The sequence below is a fragment of the Oenanthe melanoleuca genome, chromosome 6 (assembly GCF_029582105.1).
Source record: "Oenanthe melanoleuca isolate GR-GAL-2019-014 chromosome 6, OMel1.0, whole genome shotgun sequence".
Lineage (NCBI taxonomy): Eukaryota > Metazoa > Chordata > Aves > Passeriformes > Muscicapidae > Oenanthe > Oenanthe melanoleuca.
In genome coordinates, this window is record NC_079340.1 from 6,780,558 (window position 1) to 6,793,835 (window position 13,278).

Consider the following 13,278-nt stretch of genomic DNA (forward strand, 5'->3'; position numbering starts at 1 on the left):
CTACCTTGTGGTGGGAAGGACCACCCGTTGGTGATGTAACAGATGTGCATTTGGTCAGAGCAGGGAGAAAGGGACTTGCTGGGGGATTAGGTTCTTCCCTCTGCAAGTATTTGCACAGCCCACTGCAGTCCAAATCATTAGGGATCAGTGCTTTAAATAGTTAGTGTCAAGTTAGTTCTTTTAGTTAGGAGAATTCATGCTCTGCTTCATTTCCTATATCACAAGCTCCAGGTCAGACACTGGGATAATTTATGTAACTAAAAATACAGGCTGGGACGGAAACAGGATCTAGGAAGAGGGCAGAAGCTCCTGAGTCTGGCACAGCTTCCCGGTGAGGCAAAAGGCAGTGATGACGGTGGTTCACAGAGCGCTGGTTTGTTTTTCTGGCTCCCCCCAGAAAACTCCCCAGATGGCTGTTGGGGGAAACAGTTTCCCCAAACACCCATCCTGTCCAGAAGTCAGGAGGGATTTGCATAACTTCTGCTGCTCGTGCTGTACGTGTGTCACTCCAGGCTGCCCTGGCTGGCGTTACCAAGGCACGGCTTGCTGGCAGCCGGAGCGAGTGGGAGCTGTGGGAGCTGTGGAAGCTGTGGGAGCTGTGGGGGCTGTGGGAGCTGTGGGGGCTGTGGAAGCTGTGGGGGCTGTGGGAGCTGTGGGAGCTGTGGGGGCTGTGGAAGCTGTGGGAGCTGTGGGGGCTGTGGGAGCTGTGGGAGCTGTGGGAGCTGTGGAGGCTGTAGGAGCTGTGGGAGCTGTGGAAGCTGTAGGAGCTGTGGGAGCTGTAGGAGCTGTGGGAGCTGTGGGAGCTGTGGGAGCTGTGGGGGCTGTGGAAGCTGTGGGAGCTGTGGGGGCTGTGGGGGCTGTGGAAGCTGTGGGAGCTGTGGGAGCTGTGGAAGCTGTGGGAGCTGTGGAGGCTGTAGGAGCTGTGGGAGCTGTGGAAGCTGTAGGAGCTGTGGGAGCTGTGGGAGCTGTAGGAGCTGTGGGAGCTGTGGGAGCTGTGGAAGCTGTGGGAGCTGTGGGAGCTGTGGGAGCTGTAGGAGCTGTGGGAGCTGTAGGAGCTGTGGGAGCTGTGGGAGCTGTAGGAGCTGTGGGAGCTGTAGGAGCTGTGGGAGCTGTGGGAGCTGTGGAAGCTGTAGGAGCTGTGGGAGCTGTAGGAGCTGTGGGAGCTGTGGGAGCTGTGGAAGCTGTAGGAGCTGTGGGAGCTGTGGGAGCTGTGGGGGCTGTGGAAGCTGTGGGAGCTGTGGAAGCTGTAGGAGCTGTGGGAGCTGTGGGAGCTGTGGGAGCTGTGGGGGCTGTGGAAGCTGTGGGAGCTGTGGGAGCTGTGGAAGCTGTGGGAGCTGTGGAGGCTGTGGGAGCTGTGGGAGCTGTGGAAGCTGTGGAAGCTGTGGGAGCTGTGGGAGCTGTGGAAGCTGTGGGAGCTGTAGGAGCTGTGGGAGCTGTGGGAGCTGTGGGAGCTGTGGAAGCTGTGGGAGCTGTGGGAGCTGTGGGAGCTGTAGGAGCTGTGGGAGCTGTGGGAGCTGTGGGGGCTGTGGGAGCTGTGGGAGCTGTAGGAGCTGTGGGAGCTGTGGAAGCTGTAGGAGCTGTGGGAGCTGTGGGAGCTGTAGGAGCTGTGGGAGCTGTGGAAGCTGTAGGAGCTGTGGGAGCTGTGGGAGCTGTAGGAGCTGTGGGAGCTGTGGAAGCTGTAGGAGCTGTGGGAGCTGTGGAAGCTGTGGGAGCTGTGGAAGCTGTGGGAGCTGTGGGAGCTGTGGGAGCTGTGGGAGCTGTGGGGGCTGTGGGAGCTGTGGGGGCTGTGGGAGCTGTGGGAGCTGTAGGAGCTGTGGGAGCTGTGGGAGCTGTGGAGGCTGTGGGAGCTGTGGGAGCTGTGGGAGCTGTGGGAGCTGTGGAAGCTGTGGAGGCTGTGGGAGCTGTGGGAGCTGTGGGAGCTGTGGGAGCTGTGGAAGCTGTGGGAGCTGTGGGAGCTGTGGGAGCTGTGGGAGCTGTGGGAGCTGTGGGAGCTGTGGAGGCTGTGGGAGCTGTGGGAGCTGTGGGAGCTGTGGGAGCTGTGGAAGCTGTGGAGGCTGTGGGAGCTGTGGGAGCTGTGGGAGCTGTGGGAGCTGTGGAAGCTGTGGAGGCTGTGGGAGCTGTGGGAGCTGTGGGAGCTGTGGAAGCTGTGGAGGCTGTGGGAGCTGTGGGAGCTGTGGGGGCTGTGGGAGCTGTGGGAGCTGTGGGAGCTGTGGGAGCTGTGGGGGCTGTGGGAGCTGTGGGGGCTGTGGGAGCTGTGGAGGCTGTGGGAGCTGTGGGAGCTGTGGGAGCTGTGGAAGCTGTGGGAGCTGTGGGAGCTATGGGAGCTGTGGGAGCTGTGGGGAGCTGTGGGAGCTGTGGGAGCTGTGGAAGCTGTGGAGGCTGTGGGAGCTGTGGGAGCTGTGGGAGCTGTGGGAGCTGTGGGAGCTGTGGGGGCTGTGGGAGCTGTGGGAGCTGTGGGAGCTGTGGGAGCTGTGGGAGCTGTGGAGGCTGTGGGAGCTGTGGGAGCTGTGGGAGCTGTGGAGGCTGTGGGAGCTGGGAGCTGTGGGAGCTGTGGGAGCTGTGGGAGCTGTGGGAGCTGTGGGAGCTGTGGGAGCTGTGCTCCCGGCGGGACTGACTCATCCTGGCAGCCTCTGGGGCCAGAGCCTCGCACAGCTGCGGGTGGGCAAAGGGAGCAGCACCCGGGGCTCAGAACCAAAAGCAGGAGAAGGCTGGCAGGAATATGATAAAAGGGCGTTGTTTCAGGAGTGCCTGCCTGGTTCTCATATTCAATTGCAAAGATTAATTGCTCTGAGCTGGCACAACACGTGTTCCTGCTAAATCTCTCCTGTTGTTCCAACCTGACCCAATGTTGTTTTCCAAGGCTGAACAATTGAGATATGTCAACTTTGCAGATATTACTTTTTTTTTATTATTATTTTTTTTTTAAGCACTATATTTCTTTTCAGTGTCCCAGATATAGAATGGCCCTACAAAAATACAGGATGACAAAGGCTCTGGTCATATCCTTTACAACAGCATCATCACTGCTGAATGCATTGAAAGGCAAAGAGCAGCTGAGGCTGTCTTTTCTGATACATGTTATCAGCTGGATGCCCAGGCAGAGCCCAGCCTTGTGTGTTCTGTGAGGGGCAGGTGCTGAATGCACACACAGCTTGATAACAGGTGGGATTTGCATGTGAAAATAAGTGAGTCTCCTAGAAAAATATTTATAAATGTGACACCTCTCTCTTTTTTCCTATTTTTTTAAAGAGATAATCAGAATTTTTGTATGTAAGGGATAAGCAGATTTTTTTTCTGTTAGTATAGTTTTTTATCTTAGACATCTTGAAATTGCTGGTTTCTATTTCTCAGGGAGATAAATTCTTGGGCCTTTGTTTCTCCTGTTTCATGTCTGTATTTCACCTTTAAATGAGAATGCAGAACATACTGTTTTGTGTTGTTGACCAAACACTAACAGAGACAGGATTTGCTACTCTGACTCTTAGATGGGGCAGATTTAGCTATTCAGCTGGTATTTTGTGTTCTGCTGCTGCAATCCATTCTCTGTATGGGATACTGGAATACTCTCCACATAATACTTATTTTTATTGTTCACAAAAAGAACAATTTTTTAGTTAAATTAACAAAAACTTTCCTGAGTAATAAGTAAGTTGAGGTAATAATTTATTTTCCTTAGTCATTTACATGAGCATTTGCTGCTGACAGATGGTCCAGTAAACTGTAGTGCTGCACGAAAGGTTAACATGAAGGGCTGAATCCATATCCCGTTTAAATTATTGTAAAAGTAATCCAGGAGCTCCCACTTTCTCTGGATTTATTAGGACTGGGATTTGATGAGCATCATTATACCCTTACACACCTGCACACTGTAGCTGTGAGTTGAGAGACACGTCCCAAAAATTATGTTAAAACTATTTTGAGACTCAGACATGCCTTTTTTTCTATTTTAGTTCTTGCTATGTTGCATTGTTTATTTTAACCAGCTGTTCATCTTCCTTCTGTTGTCTTTTTCGTGCATGAGGTGTCCAGCAACTCATATTTAGGGCTGAGTACAGAATTCTGAAGGGTACCCCTCAAGAAGTATGTACTGCCAGGGCAGTTTTAATTATTCTGGTTTTTAGTTAAGATTCTGGGCAAAGGCCTGTTAATACCTCATGTAACATGTTTACTGAATGTTGCCCTAGTTATGTTTTTCCTGTCTTCCAGAAAAGACTTTAAAAATAAAATTCAATTAGAGAGGTTGATTAAATTAGCTAGATTTGCTTTGGCTGTCTAATACTGTATATGCCAAAGTGAATTTGTGTCTGAGGCAGGCAGCAAGCAAGTTTTAGCCTGGATTAACAATAAGTGTTTATAATCTCCATTCTCTTGATTTTGCAGCTAAATAACAGGCCCAGCACTCATATCTGCATGAGAACATGTGGGATACACTCTTTGAAGATGCATCAGATCATGCATAAGCTGCTCCAGAAAAGCCATGTTTATTAGAATATGAAATAACTACAATAACACTACCTTGGCAGTCTGAGTGTGCTTTGCATGTGCAGGGAGAGGGAGCAAACCTTGTTTGTTGCCCTGCTGCCCAGAAGGGGCAGCTTGCAATAGTGCCAGTGGAGTGAAGATTTCGGGAGACCTGCACACAGAGGGGCTGTGGGATAGAGCCCAGCTAGGCTGAGTGTGTGCATGGAGAGTCACTCAGATAAACCCTGGAGGCAGCAGTAATTGCTCCCCTGGGAATGTGTGCTGTTAGCTCTGGCTCAGGGGACAGGAGTGCCTGGTGCTCCTGCCAAGGCTGTGGACAGGCTCCGGGAGTTGGCTCGAACTCTGGCAAGCTCTTGCTGAATATTTACATCACATTTAAGTTTTTACTGGGTATTGTGCTTGGTTTCCTCACTCTTGGACTGGGTTACAAGCTGATGCTCACTGATGTGAGAGCTGTACTGAGGCTACTGTGGCTTTGGGAATCCGCCCACAGGATGCCATGATCCAAGGGGAATACTGGGTGAGCATTGATAGGGAAAAGGTAGCTGGGGAGTACAGGGAGACTGCTCTGTGCTGACCCCATGCTGCACAGGGCTCCCTTAAAGACACGCATGGTGGTGAGGAAACACACTGCAGCAGGAAGGCTCAGTCTCAGGACAGGTTTGACTCCAGTGTAACAAGAGCTACACAGCTACCTGAGTGTAACAGGGACCAGAAACAATGCTTAGGTCTTTTGTGTGTGTGTGTGTGTGTGTGTGTGTGTGTGTGTGTGTGTGTGTTTAAAATAAAAGCTAAAGCAGGCAGCAGCCCCAGAAATGGGCATGCAATGCTAATGAGAAGCTTGTGCCTAATCATAACTCCTCCTATTGTCCTCTTGGCTTTGCTGAAGCTGCTCTCAGGCTCTCTGGAGGGATAGATAATACAGATGATATGATTTATCATGTCAGTGCATACTTACAGAGTCCTTAATCTGCAGATTATTGTCATAATCGTTTGTAATGGTTTTTCTGAGCCATTGCAGACTATCATGTTAAGGCAAGTTTGCTTCCTAATACATGTAATATATTTTATGCTTCACATAGTATAGTCTATGTGAACAGTAAATAAGCAACTAGAAAATCTCCTGACAAAGTCAGTGCAGTCTTACTGAACTCAGAGCAGTCTGTTTTAATCTCAGAATCTCTTTTTAAAAGTCTTTGTGATCTGCATTTCAGATTGCCTCTGCGCATTTCTTTACCAGCTCTGAGTGTCATGTAGCAATTTAACCAAACAAGTGAATAGTGTCTTTTGAAATTACAAAAAAAAAAAAAAAATTTAGAATTACCTAAGGAAGAATATTATTATTGCACATAAAAAGTATGACTAAGGAGGTACCTTAATAGTATTTGTTATCATGCAGAAATGGAGGGGGGGAGTGTATGTGTGTGAAGGGAGTGTGTCAGAAGGAACTTTAGATAATCCCTTATATAAAAATGATGTGACATATGTATTCTAGACAATACAACATATGTGTTTTAAGAGTAGTGGAAGATATCAGAGAAAAGCCCCTTCTGTTGTGACTTGTAAATGGAAAACCAAACATTCTGAAAACTATGACATCATTATTTGCAACAAGCAATAGGATGTTGACTATTGATGATGACTATTACTAAGCAAACAACTCTAATAGAGGTATGGACAGTATGCCTTGACTCTAGGCCAGTCATTTAGCTGGAGTCTGCACAATGAGACAGAAGTGAATCCAACATACTTCCATCACCTGGGATTAAGATGGTTTTCTCATCTGCTGTACACTTGTCAAAATCAGTGCAATAAGAGAGTCTTAGGAGGATTTTTTTTTTCCTCTCAGACTAACTGACTATCCACCAACTTTGATGCATACTGACAAATGAGAGATCCAATTTTCTCCCAAGGCAAGCAGGCAAAAAGTACCTGAAGTGCAATCTCATCTTTTTCTTGCATGTGCAATGAGGGGCCTGGAAGAAGCCCATTGCATGAACACCAATGTGATACGACTATTTACATGTTCAGAAAATCAGAGCCAGAATGTGCTCTGTTGGTTTGAACAAACAGATTCAAGTGTTCATTTGCAGAAGAGCAGCGCCTTGCAGGAATTAATGAGCCTCCTGGGACATCACAGGTCCCTACTAAAGCATGCAAGATTTTAGCATGTCTGACACTAATCAGTTATAACTCTGTATCCCACAGGATGGGCTGACCCCCCTCCACTGTGGAGCAAGAAGTGGCCATGAACAGGTTGTAGAAATGCTGCTGGATCGTGGTGCCCCTATTCTTTCCAAAACCAAGGTAACTGATACTCTTTCCTGCTGGGATAGTCCTTGTGCATTTTTTTCTTTTTCCTAAGGTAATTCTGTATATCTCATATGTTTAAGGGTTTGGCAATAACTTTCCTATTTCTTAGTTATTTAAAGTAACTGTGTGGGAGCTCTCCAAAGTGAATGCCGTATGTAGAGCACGTCTGCATATGTAAAATGTGTTAAATTGAGATATGCAAGAAAAGATTTCTGTGCCAACCAAAAAGGCTTGTGTGGTAACCCTATCCTTCGGAATTTCAGTAGCTGAAGATCTCTGTGTCTATCCTGGAATAAATACGCAGTGATTACAATAAATCTTCAGCTTGAACCAATTTACCCTAAGGCTAGAGAAGAGACAAGAAATAAAAATAGAGCATTTGCAGAGACAGCTCTTATTTCCTAAGGACTTAGCCTGATTATCAGTTTCTCTACTTTCTGTCTCTCTACAGTTTATCATGCAAAATTCTTCCTGATAATTTCAATTTCACCTATGCCAGGGTGCACAGATTGCTTTATACCCAAGGGCTGGCATTAAAGGAAGCACTTGCCAGAACTCTCCTGGCGGTGGTCTCTGCTGTGCTGTTACTGCTGATTTCAAATCTCAGAGCAGCAGCCTGCTTTTCACCACTGCAATCCATGACTTCCCCATTCAGGGATGAACATTTGGGCTATGCAGTTTGTTGAGGTTCTTTCCAAAGATAACCTTCCACTACATGGTGGTTTGGTTTTTTTTCTTAGTCTGTAACCAATGTGTTTCAGCAACATTTCTGTTCCATTGTTATTTCTTTTCTCTCTTTGTCATCCTGTCCTATTCTGTCTCAGCACCCTTCTATATTCTGCTTTTCTCCTCCCTCCTTTTTGTCCCCTTTACTGGAGTATATTTAGCATTTGTTTGGGGAGGTTGGCACCAGCTTTCCTCTGCTCAGTGAGTCACTGGTGAGAGCTGTCATGGGTAATCTGACAGACAGTTTTCACCCATCTTCTGCATGTGGAATTTCCGTGGACTCCCACAGCCCTAGCTCGCAAACTCCATGAGTGGGGGAGAGCCACAAGGGGCTGTCTGGGAAGCCCTTGCGCCACATCTGCCACTCTTGGAGCCTGGAGCTCGTACTCCAGGGAGAAAGGCTCTTCCACCCTCTTGGATAGCTCTTTTTATTACTTAAAGGGAAAAAAAAAACCCAAACCACCAACAAAACACCACAAAACCTCCAACCGATCAAAAAACCACACTGCAACAAACCAAATCAAAGAACACCCACATACACATTCACCCTATTTCTTTCATTACCACCATTGTAAGTGAAAACCTCTCCTAAGGAACTGCTTTCTGTTGCGTGGATGTTGTATTTTCAGGTGTTACCCCAAAACTTAAGCTGCTGCTCAAGACTGTAGATTTTTAAGTTGTTGCTCTTCCTGAGCAGCCTCACACAGCCTGGCCAAGAGTTCACTAGACAAAATCAGGCAGACTACATGGGATAGTGGGTTTGAAATTGCCTAAGGCTGAGAGACAGACTGGATGTTGATCTGCAGAGGCTTATATAAACAACTTTTGCAAAATAAGAGCCTCCTCTGGAAGAGGGAAAGCTGCTACATGTTAAAAAGTGAACAGAAGAAAGTGCAGAACTTCCTGCATCTCCTTCTGATATGTTAATTCTACCATTTTCAGAAGGTAAGATAGTAAGTAGCTGTACCTCTGAATGGCATAAATGAATTCATTCATTTGGCACTAAAGTGCAGTACTGTCCTCTGCAAAAATCAGTGTCTCCATTCTCTTCAAATTAAATCATATATTATTGGAAATAGGACGCATCTTTGAAAGAATTTGAACTTCACGGAGTTTTCTCATGTTACATAAAACTCTTTCAGAATAATAACCAGGCTGCAGTTTGATAGCTATTTTCTGCTAGAGATGGTTTAGTGTAGTGCTGACCTTTTTTTACACTGGAAGAACCTTAGATTTATTTTCAGATAAGATGATGACCTAATGGATTATATGGGGGTTTCTACAGGCAAAATGAAAAAGGAATTCAGGTCCTGAACATGCCAATGATTTTGGATGTAAGAAATTACAACCTTGTCAATAAATGTCCATATTTTTTAATTACTGGTTTTCCAGACTTCTTTGGCTCTTCATCTTTTTTCTTTTTTTTTCCTTGCCCTAGAGTTAATGACTCTAGGGTGAGAAAAAACTTTCTCAGATTAAAGCTCTTTGACACAGCTACAAAATAAGCTTGCTAATTTTATGTTTACCTAATCAGTCAGTTGATACTTGGTTTCATCTTTATGATCCTGTGGTTTGTTTTTGTTTTTGGTTTTGTTTTTTTTTTTTTTTTTTTTTTGTTTATTTTTTTTTTGTTTTGTTTTGGTTTTTTTTGGTTTTTTTTTTTAGTTTTGTTTTAAGGTTTTTTTATTTGGGTGTTTTAAGATATGGTGGGACCTTATGGTCCTTAATGGTCAATATCTTGGATTAATCTTGAACTTCTTGAACTTCCCCTTTTAATAGTTTCTTGGCAATCTTAAAAAAACAGTAATGTAAGAATATTTATGAATTGGATCCATCCTAAAGCACCAGATCACTTCTTCAGGTCATTGTTGGGCTCAGGGAGTCTCTCACAAGAAGGATGTGGGCCTGGAGTACACTGTTACATGTAACATTTTTATTCTGAATGTGGCATTGAAATTTTACCTGACTTGTGTAAGGTTATAGAGTATCATCAACTGCAACAGAATTCAGCCTGGTTTAGTATATAACAAAAGAAAGTTTTCCAATTTATTTAGTCTTCATCAATTTCTTTAGCATCCAGTCTTGTCTCTAGCTTTTCTGTGTGAGGTCTGGCTAGCTGCTGCACTTCTCTTGTCCATGACAAATTTTTATCAAGTATTTTGCTGATTTTTCAAATTGACTCTGTTTCTTCCTTTCTTTCCCATCCATGTCAGTCTTTTTGGTACAAGTCTCTCCTTAAGGGAGTCGCATATCAGCTTCCCATTCTCTTACTGCATTAATAAGCATGGTTTATTGGTTGTTATAGTGAAGAATGACACTTTTCACCCAAAGGATCTTTCTTATAAAAATGGAGAAGGATGGTATTTAAAGTTTCATGATATTTTACTCTCACCTAAAAAGCATCATCAGTTATAAACTGTTACCAGGAGGACTTGGTGACCAAGAGAAATTAATCTTTTTTGTTCTACCGTAAACTACACTAGAAGACAGTGCAAATATTTAAAATGCCGTGCTAGTATCAATCTTCCATGCAGATAATTGCTGTAGTACCCTTTGGGAATGGGAGAGAGGCTTATCCAAGCCAACATAAATCACAAGTGAGATGCCAATGAGATAATCTTACTTGAAAGATATTACTGTGCCCCAGAATATGTGCCTGAGCACTGAAAGTAAACCGCTCTGCAGTTCTGACAGCATGCGCCTGTTTGCTTTCACCATCCTGCTTCCATCTCGACTTAAAATATTGTTTCACTTGGTATTTCCACCTTTCTTTGGAGTGGTTGTTACGGCTGCTATCACATGGCCGCGGGAAGGGTGAGGGGAGGGTCTGTTTCAGAAGGGTCTGGGCTGGTTTTGCCTCGGTTCTTTGCCTTTGCTGGCTGCGGTCACATGAGGGCACTGCGTCTGTGAGCAGAGGTTTGTGTTTCACGGTGCAGACACACTGTACTGGCAGTCACAGCTTATAAACTATTGTGTGCTGCTACAAGAATAGCTTCTGCACTTAAAACTAATTTTGGCATTAGAAGAATCGAGTTTAAAAAAACCCTACAGCTGGAAGAAGGAGCTATGTACCGCTGCTAACAAAGCCTCTTTCATTCTGGCAGATATATTTTTAATCTTTCATCATGAAATAGTGTCAGTCCTTTCAATTTTGAGAATTTTCTCTCACAGTTTTACTCTAGAAATATAATATATTTTGGCAGCTTTTTCACTATTTTAAACACTGCAAAAAACAATTCACTGGTACATGAGTCTTTCTCAGGTGTTTCCCTGGTGGCTTTACCACTGCTGCTGGTAGGTCACAGCATGGAGGTTTTATACAGAGATTTTTAGCCCAGTTGAAACTTTCAGTGCTTTACCAATGTGGACTGGGAAGAGTGGTCTCCAGAGCAGGGTAATGTGGTATAAGCATGTGAATGTCCCAAATTCAGGAAAACACAGATGGAGGGATAAAGTAAGGCTGTAGTGTTCACTGAGTGATGCTCTGACCTGTGCTGTCATGCCTGGTTTATACAGGCCACGTGTAGAGTAGCGAGTATAATTCAGCTTTAAAAACCAGCAAATTCCCTGGCTGGGGTGTTAAAAGTCACAGAGTGCTGTTGCTCATGTAACTCACATAAATTGAGCAGCTTGTCTGAGCCGTACCAGCAGAAAGGCGCTACATTTAGATCATTGCTGGTATGTTATGACGGTTTTTCAATGTAGGGCTGCCTACAAATTCTAACCAAACAAGCTCCAGAATCTGGAGTCAGAGCCCCCATCCTTACACTGAACATATTAAGTTTATTTTGGGTGCTCTCTGAGCTTGTGAAATTCTTCATACAACAAACACTCCCAAGAACAACACGGAGGAGTTTCCTTTCTCTGAGCATCCTCTAACCCGTCTGTGCTGGGTCTCTCTGTTGGCAGAATGGTTTGTCTCCATTGCACATGGCAACACAAGGGGATCATCTAAATTGTGTTCAGCTCCTGATTCAGCACAACGTGCCTGTAGACGACGTCACCAATGACTACCTGACTGCGCTGCATGTTGCTGCCCACTGTGGCCACTACAAAGTCGCCAAGGTTCTCTTGGACAAGAAAGCTAATCCTAATGCCAAAGCACTGGTGAGTACAGCAGGGCACTGTTCACAGCTGAGCATTCCTGCAAACTTGTGCTGAGACTTACTGGGAGTCATTTTCTGCCTGTGGATGGCTGACTGAGAGGATGTGCTGTTATTGCCGCAGCCAAAGAGCAATCACTCAAAGTTCAAAGTATTAATAATGTATCCTGCAATCAGAGAAGACCTTTGCTTGCAGTTAGCAGTGATTTATGAATTTCCAGTGTAACTAGAGTGCTTTTTCTTCCTGGTAGCTTTTTATGATTAGGAATAGATGAAACAGCTGCAGACATAACTGCTGTAGTTTTTGGTATGGAGAGAATCCTTATTTTCCAAGTGTTTGTACAGAGAAAATAATCAGTGACGTTTGAAACTGAGGGAATTTTTATAAGTTCTCAGTGATGTGAAACAGTAAAAGATAGGAATGAGTTGCATAATGAGTATTTGTGGTATTCTATGTCAATGGAGTTATATGCCTTTCTACTTTAGAAACAACTTCAGCAGCAAAATACATTACAGCATACCAACAGAATACATTCATGCCTTCCTTTCAAATTGCAATTGCAATCCATTCTGTTTAAAATGTCTCTTTGATTTGTTCTTCAAAAACTGTTCCAAACAAATTTATGTTCTGACGTGAATTGGGTTGATTGGTTTCACAGCCTGATGCTAACTCATTCAACTCCTGCAGTGTTATGTGAGCTCCTGAAACCCTCACAAGCCAGGTGGGATTGACTCTCTTAAACACAGTACAGGCTCCACAGATTTCCTTCTCACAGCCCCTGTGCTTTTTGTGTGTGATCAAACTGTATTCAGGTGTCTGTGGTCAAGCTATTACAATATATGAAACACACCTGAGCTTGCCCTGGACACTGTCCACTGCCAAGGAGAGGGTTGAAAGCTGCTACACTGGAACAGACAGTGACATGGACCTCACATCATGAAAACATACAATATTCTTTGCTACGTGGCAGGTAAAAAAATATAATTTTGATCAGATCTGAGGGACCAGCTCTGCCAGTTGTTTTCAGAATGTTCTGCAAAGGCTCTTTTGTACCAAGCAGCATCAGCATTCAGTGCTCTGATGTTACTGTACCAGTCATGAGTGCTCTGGACAGCCTATTTTCATGACTTCCTTTTTTTCTGTGGTATCATCTCACACTAAATAATACGGTAGTTCTAATGTTCACTCCATTGCACACATCTTTTTTAAAGGAAGGGGTGAAATACTTGCAGTTGCAGTAAGCTGAATGGTAATGAATGGGAAAAAAACCAACCAAACAAAAAAATAGTAAAAATAGCTTAGAAGTTGTAAATTCCAGAGCCCGTAATAGGTAAAGTGTTTTTTTTCCAACAGTTCTAATAGATTGAAAGAAAATCAACCAAAAAAAAACCACCCCAAATTCCCCAAAAACTCCAGCAGAAAACCATAGCCAGTTAACAGTGAATACGGTAATCAAGAAAGAAGGGGTTTTTTTTTCAGTTTTGCCTGAATAAAGACTTCTAAAAATAAATATTTATTGGAATGGGCAATATATTTAATAATTAAAACTGGATATATGAAATAGATCTCTATCTTCTTATAAATTTTTACTTTATATTACATGAAAAATATAGTAATGCCGAAATAAATTTGGGCATTGTTCCTTTAAAACGG

General features: G+C 44.4%; 1 protein-coding gene across 3 annotated transcripts in view; it reads left to right on the forward strand.

The window, feature by feature from the left end:
• ANK3 (ankyrin 3) overlaps window positions 1-13,278 on the forward strand; it is a 308,301-nt gene that overhangs the window by 189,775 nt on the left and 105,248 nt on the right. For all 3 annotated transcript variants that reach the window (XM_056494940.1, XM_056494941.1, XM_056494942.1), the window contains exons 9-10: window positions 6,691-6,789; window positions 11,431-11,628. In XM_056494940.1, the coding sequence (XP_056350915.1) occupies window positions 6,691-6,789; window positions 11,431-11,628 (297 nt within the window). The remainder of the gene's footprint in view (window positions 1-6,690; window positions 6,790-11,430; window positions 11,629-13,278) is intronic.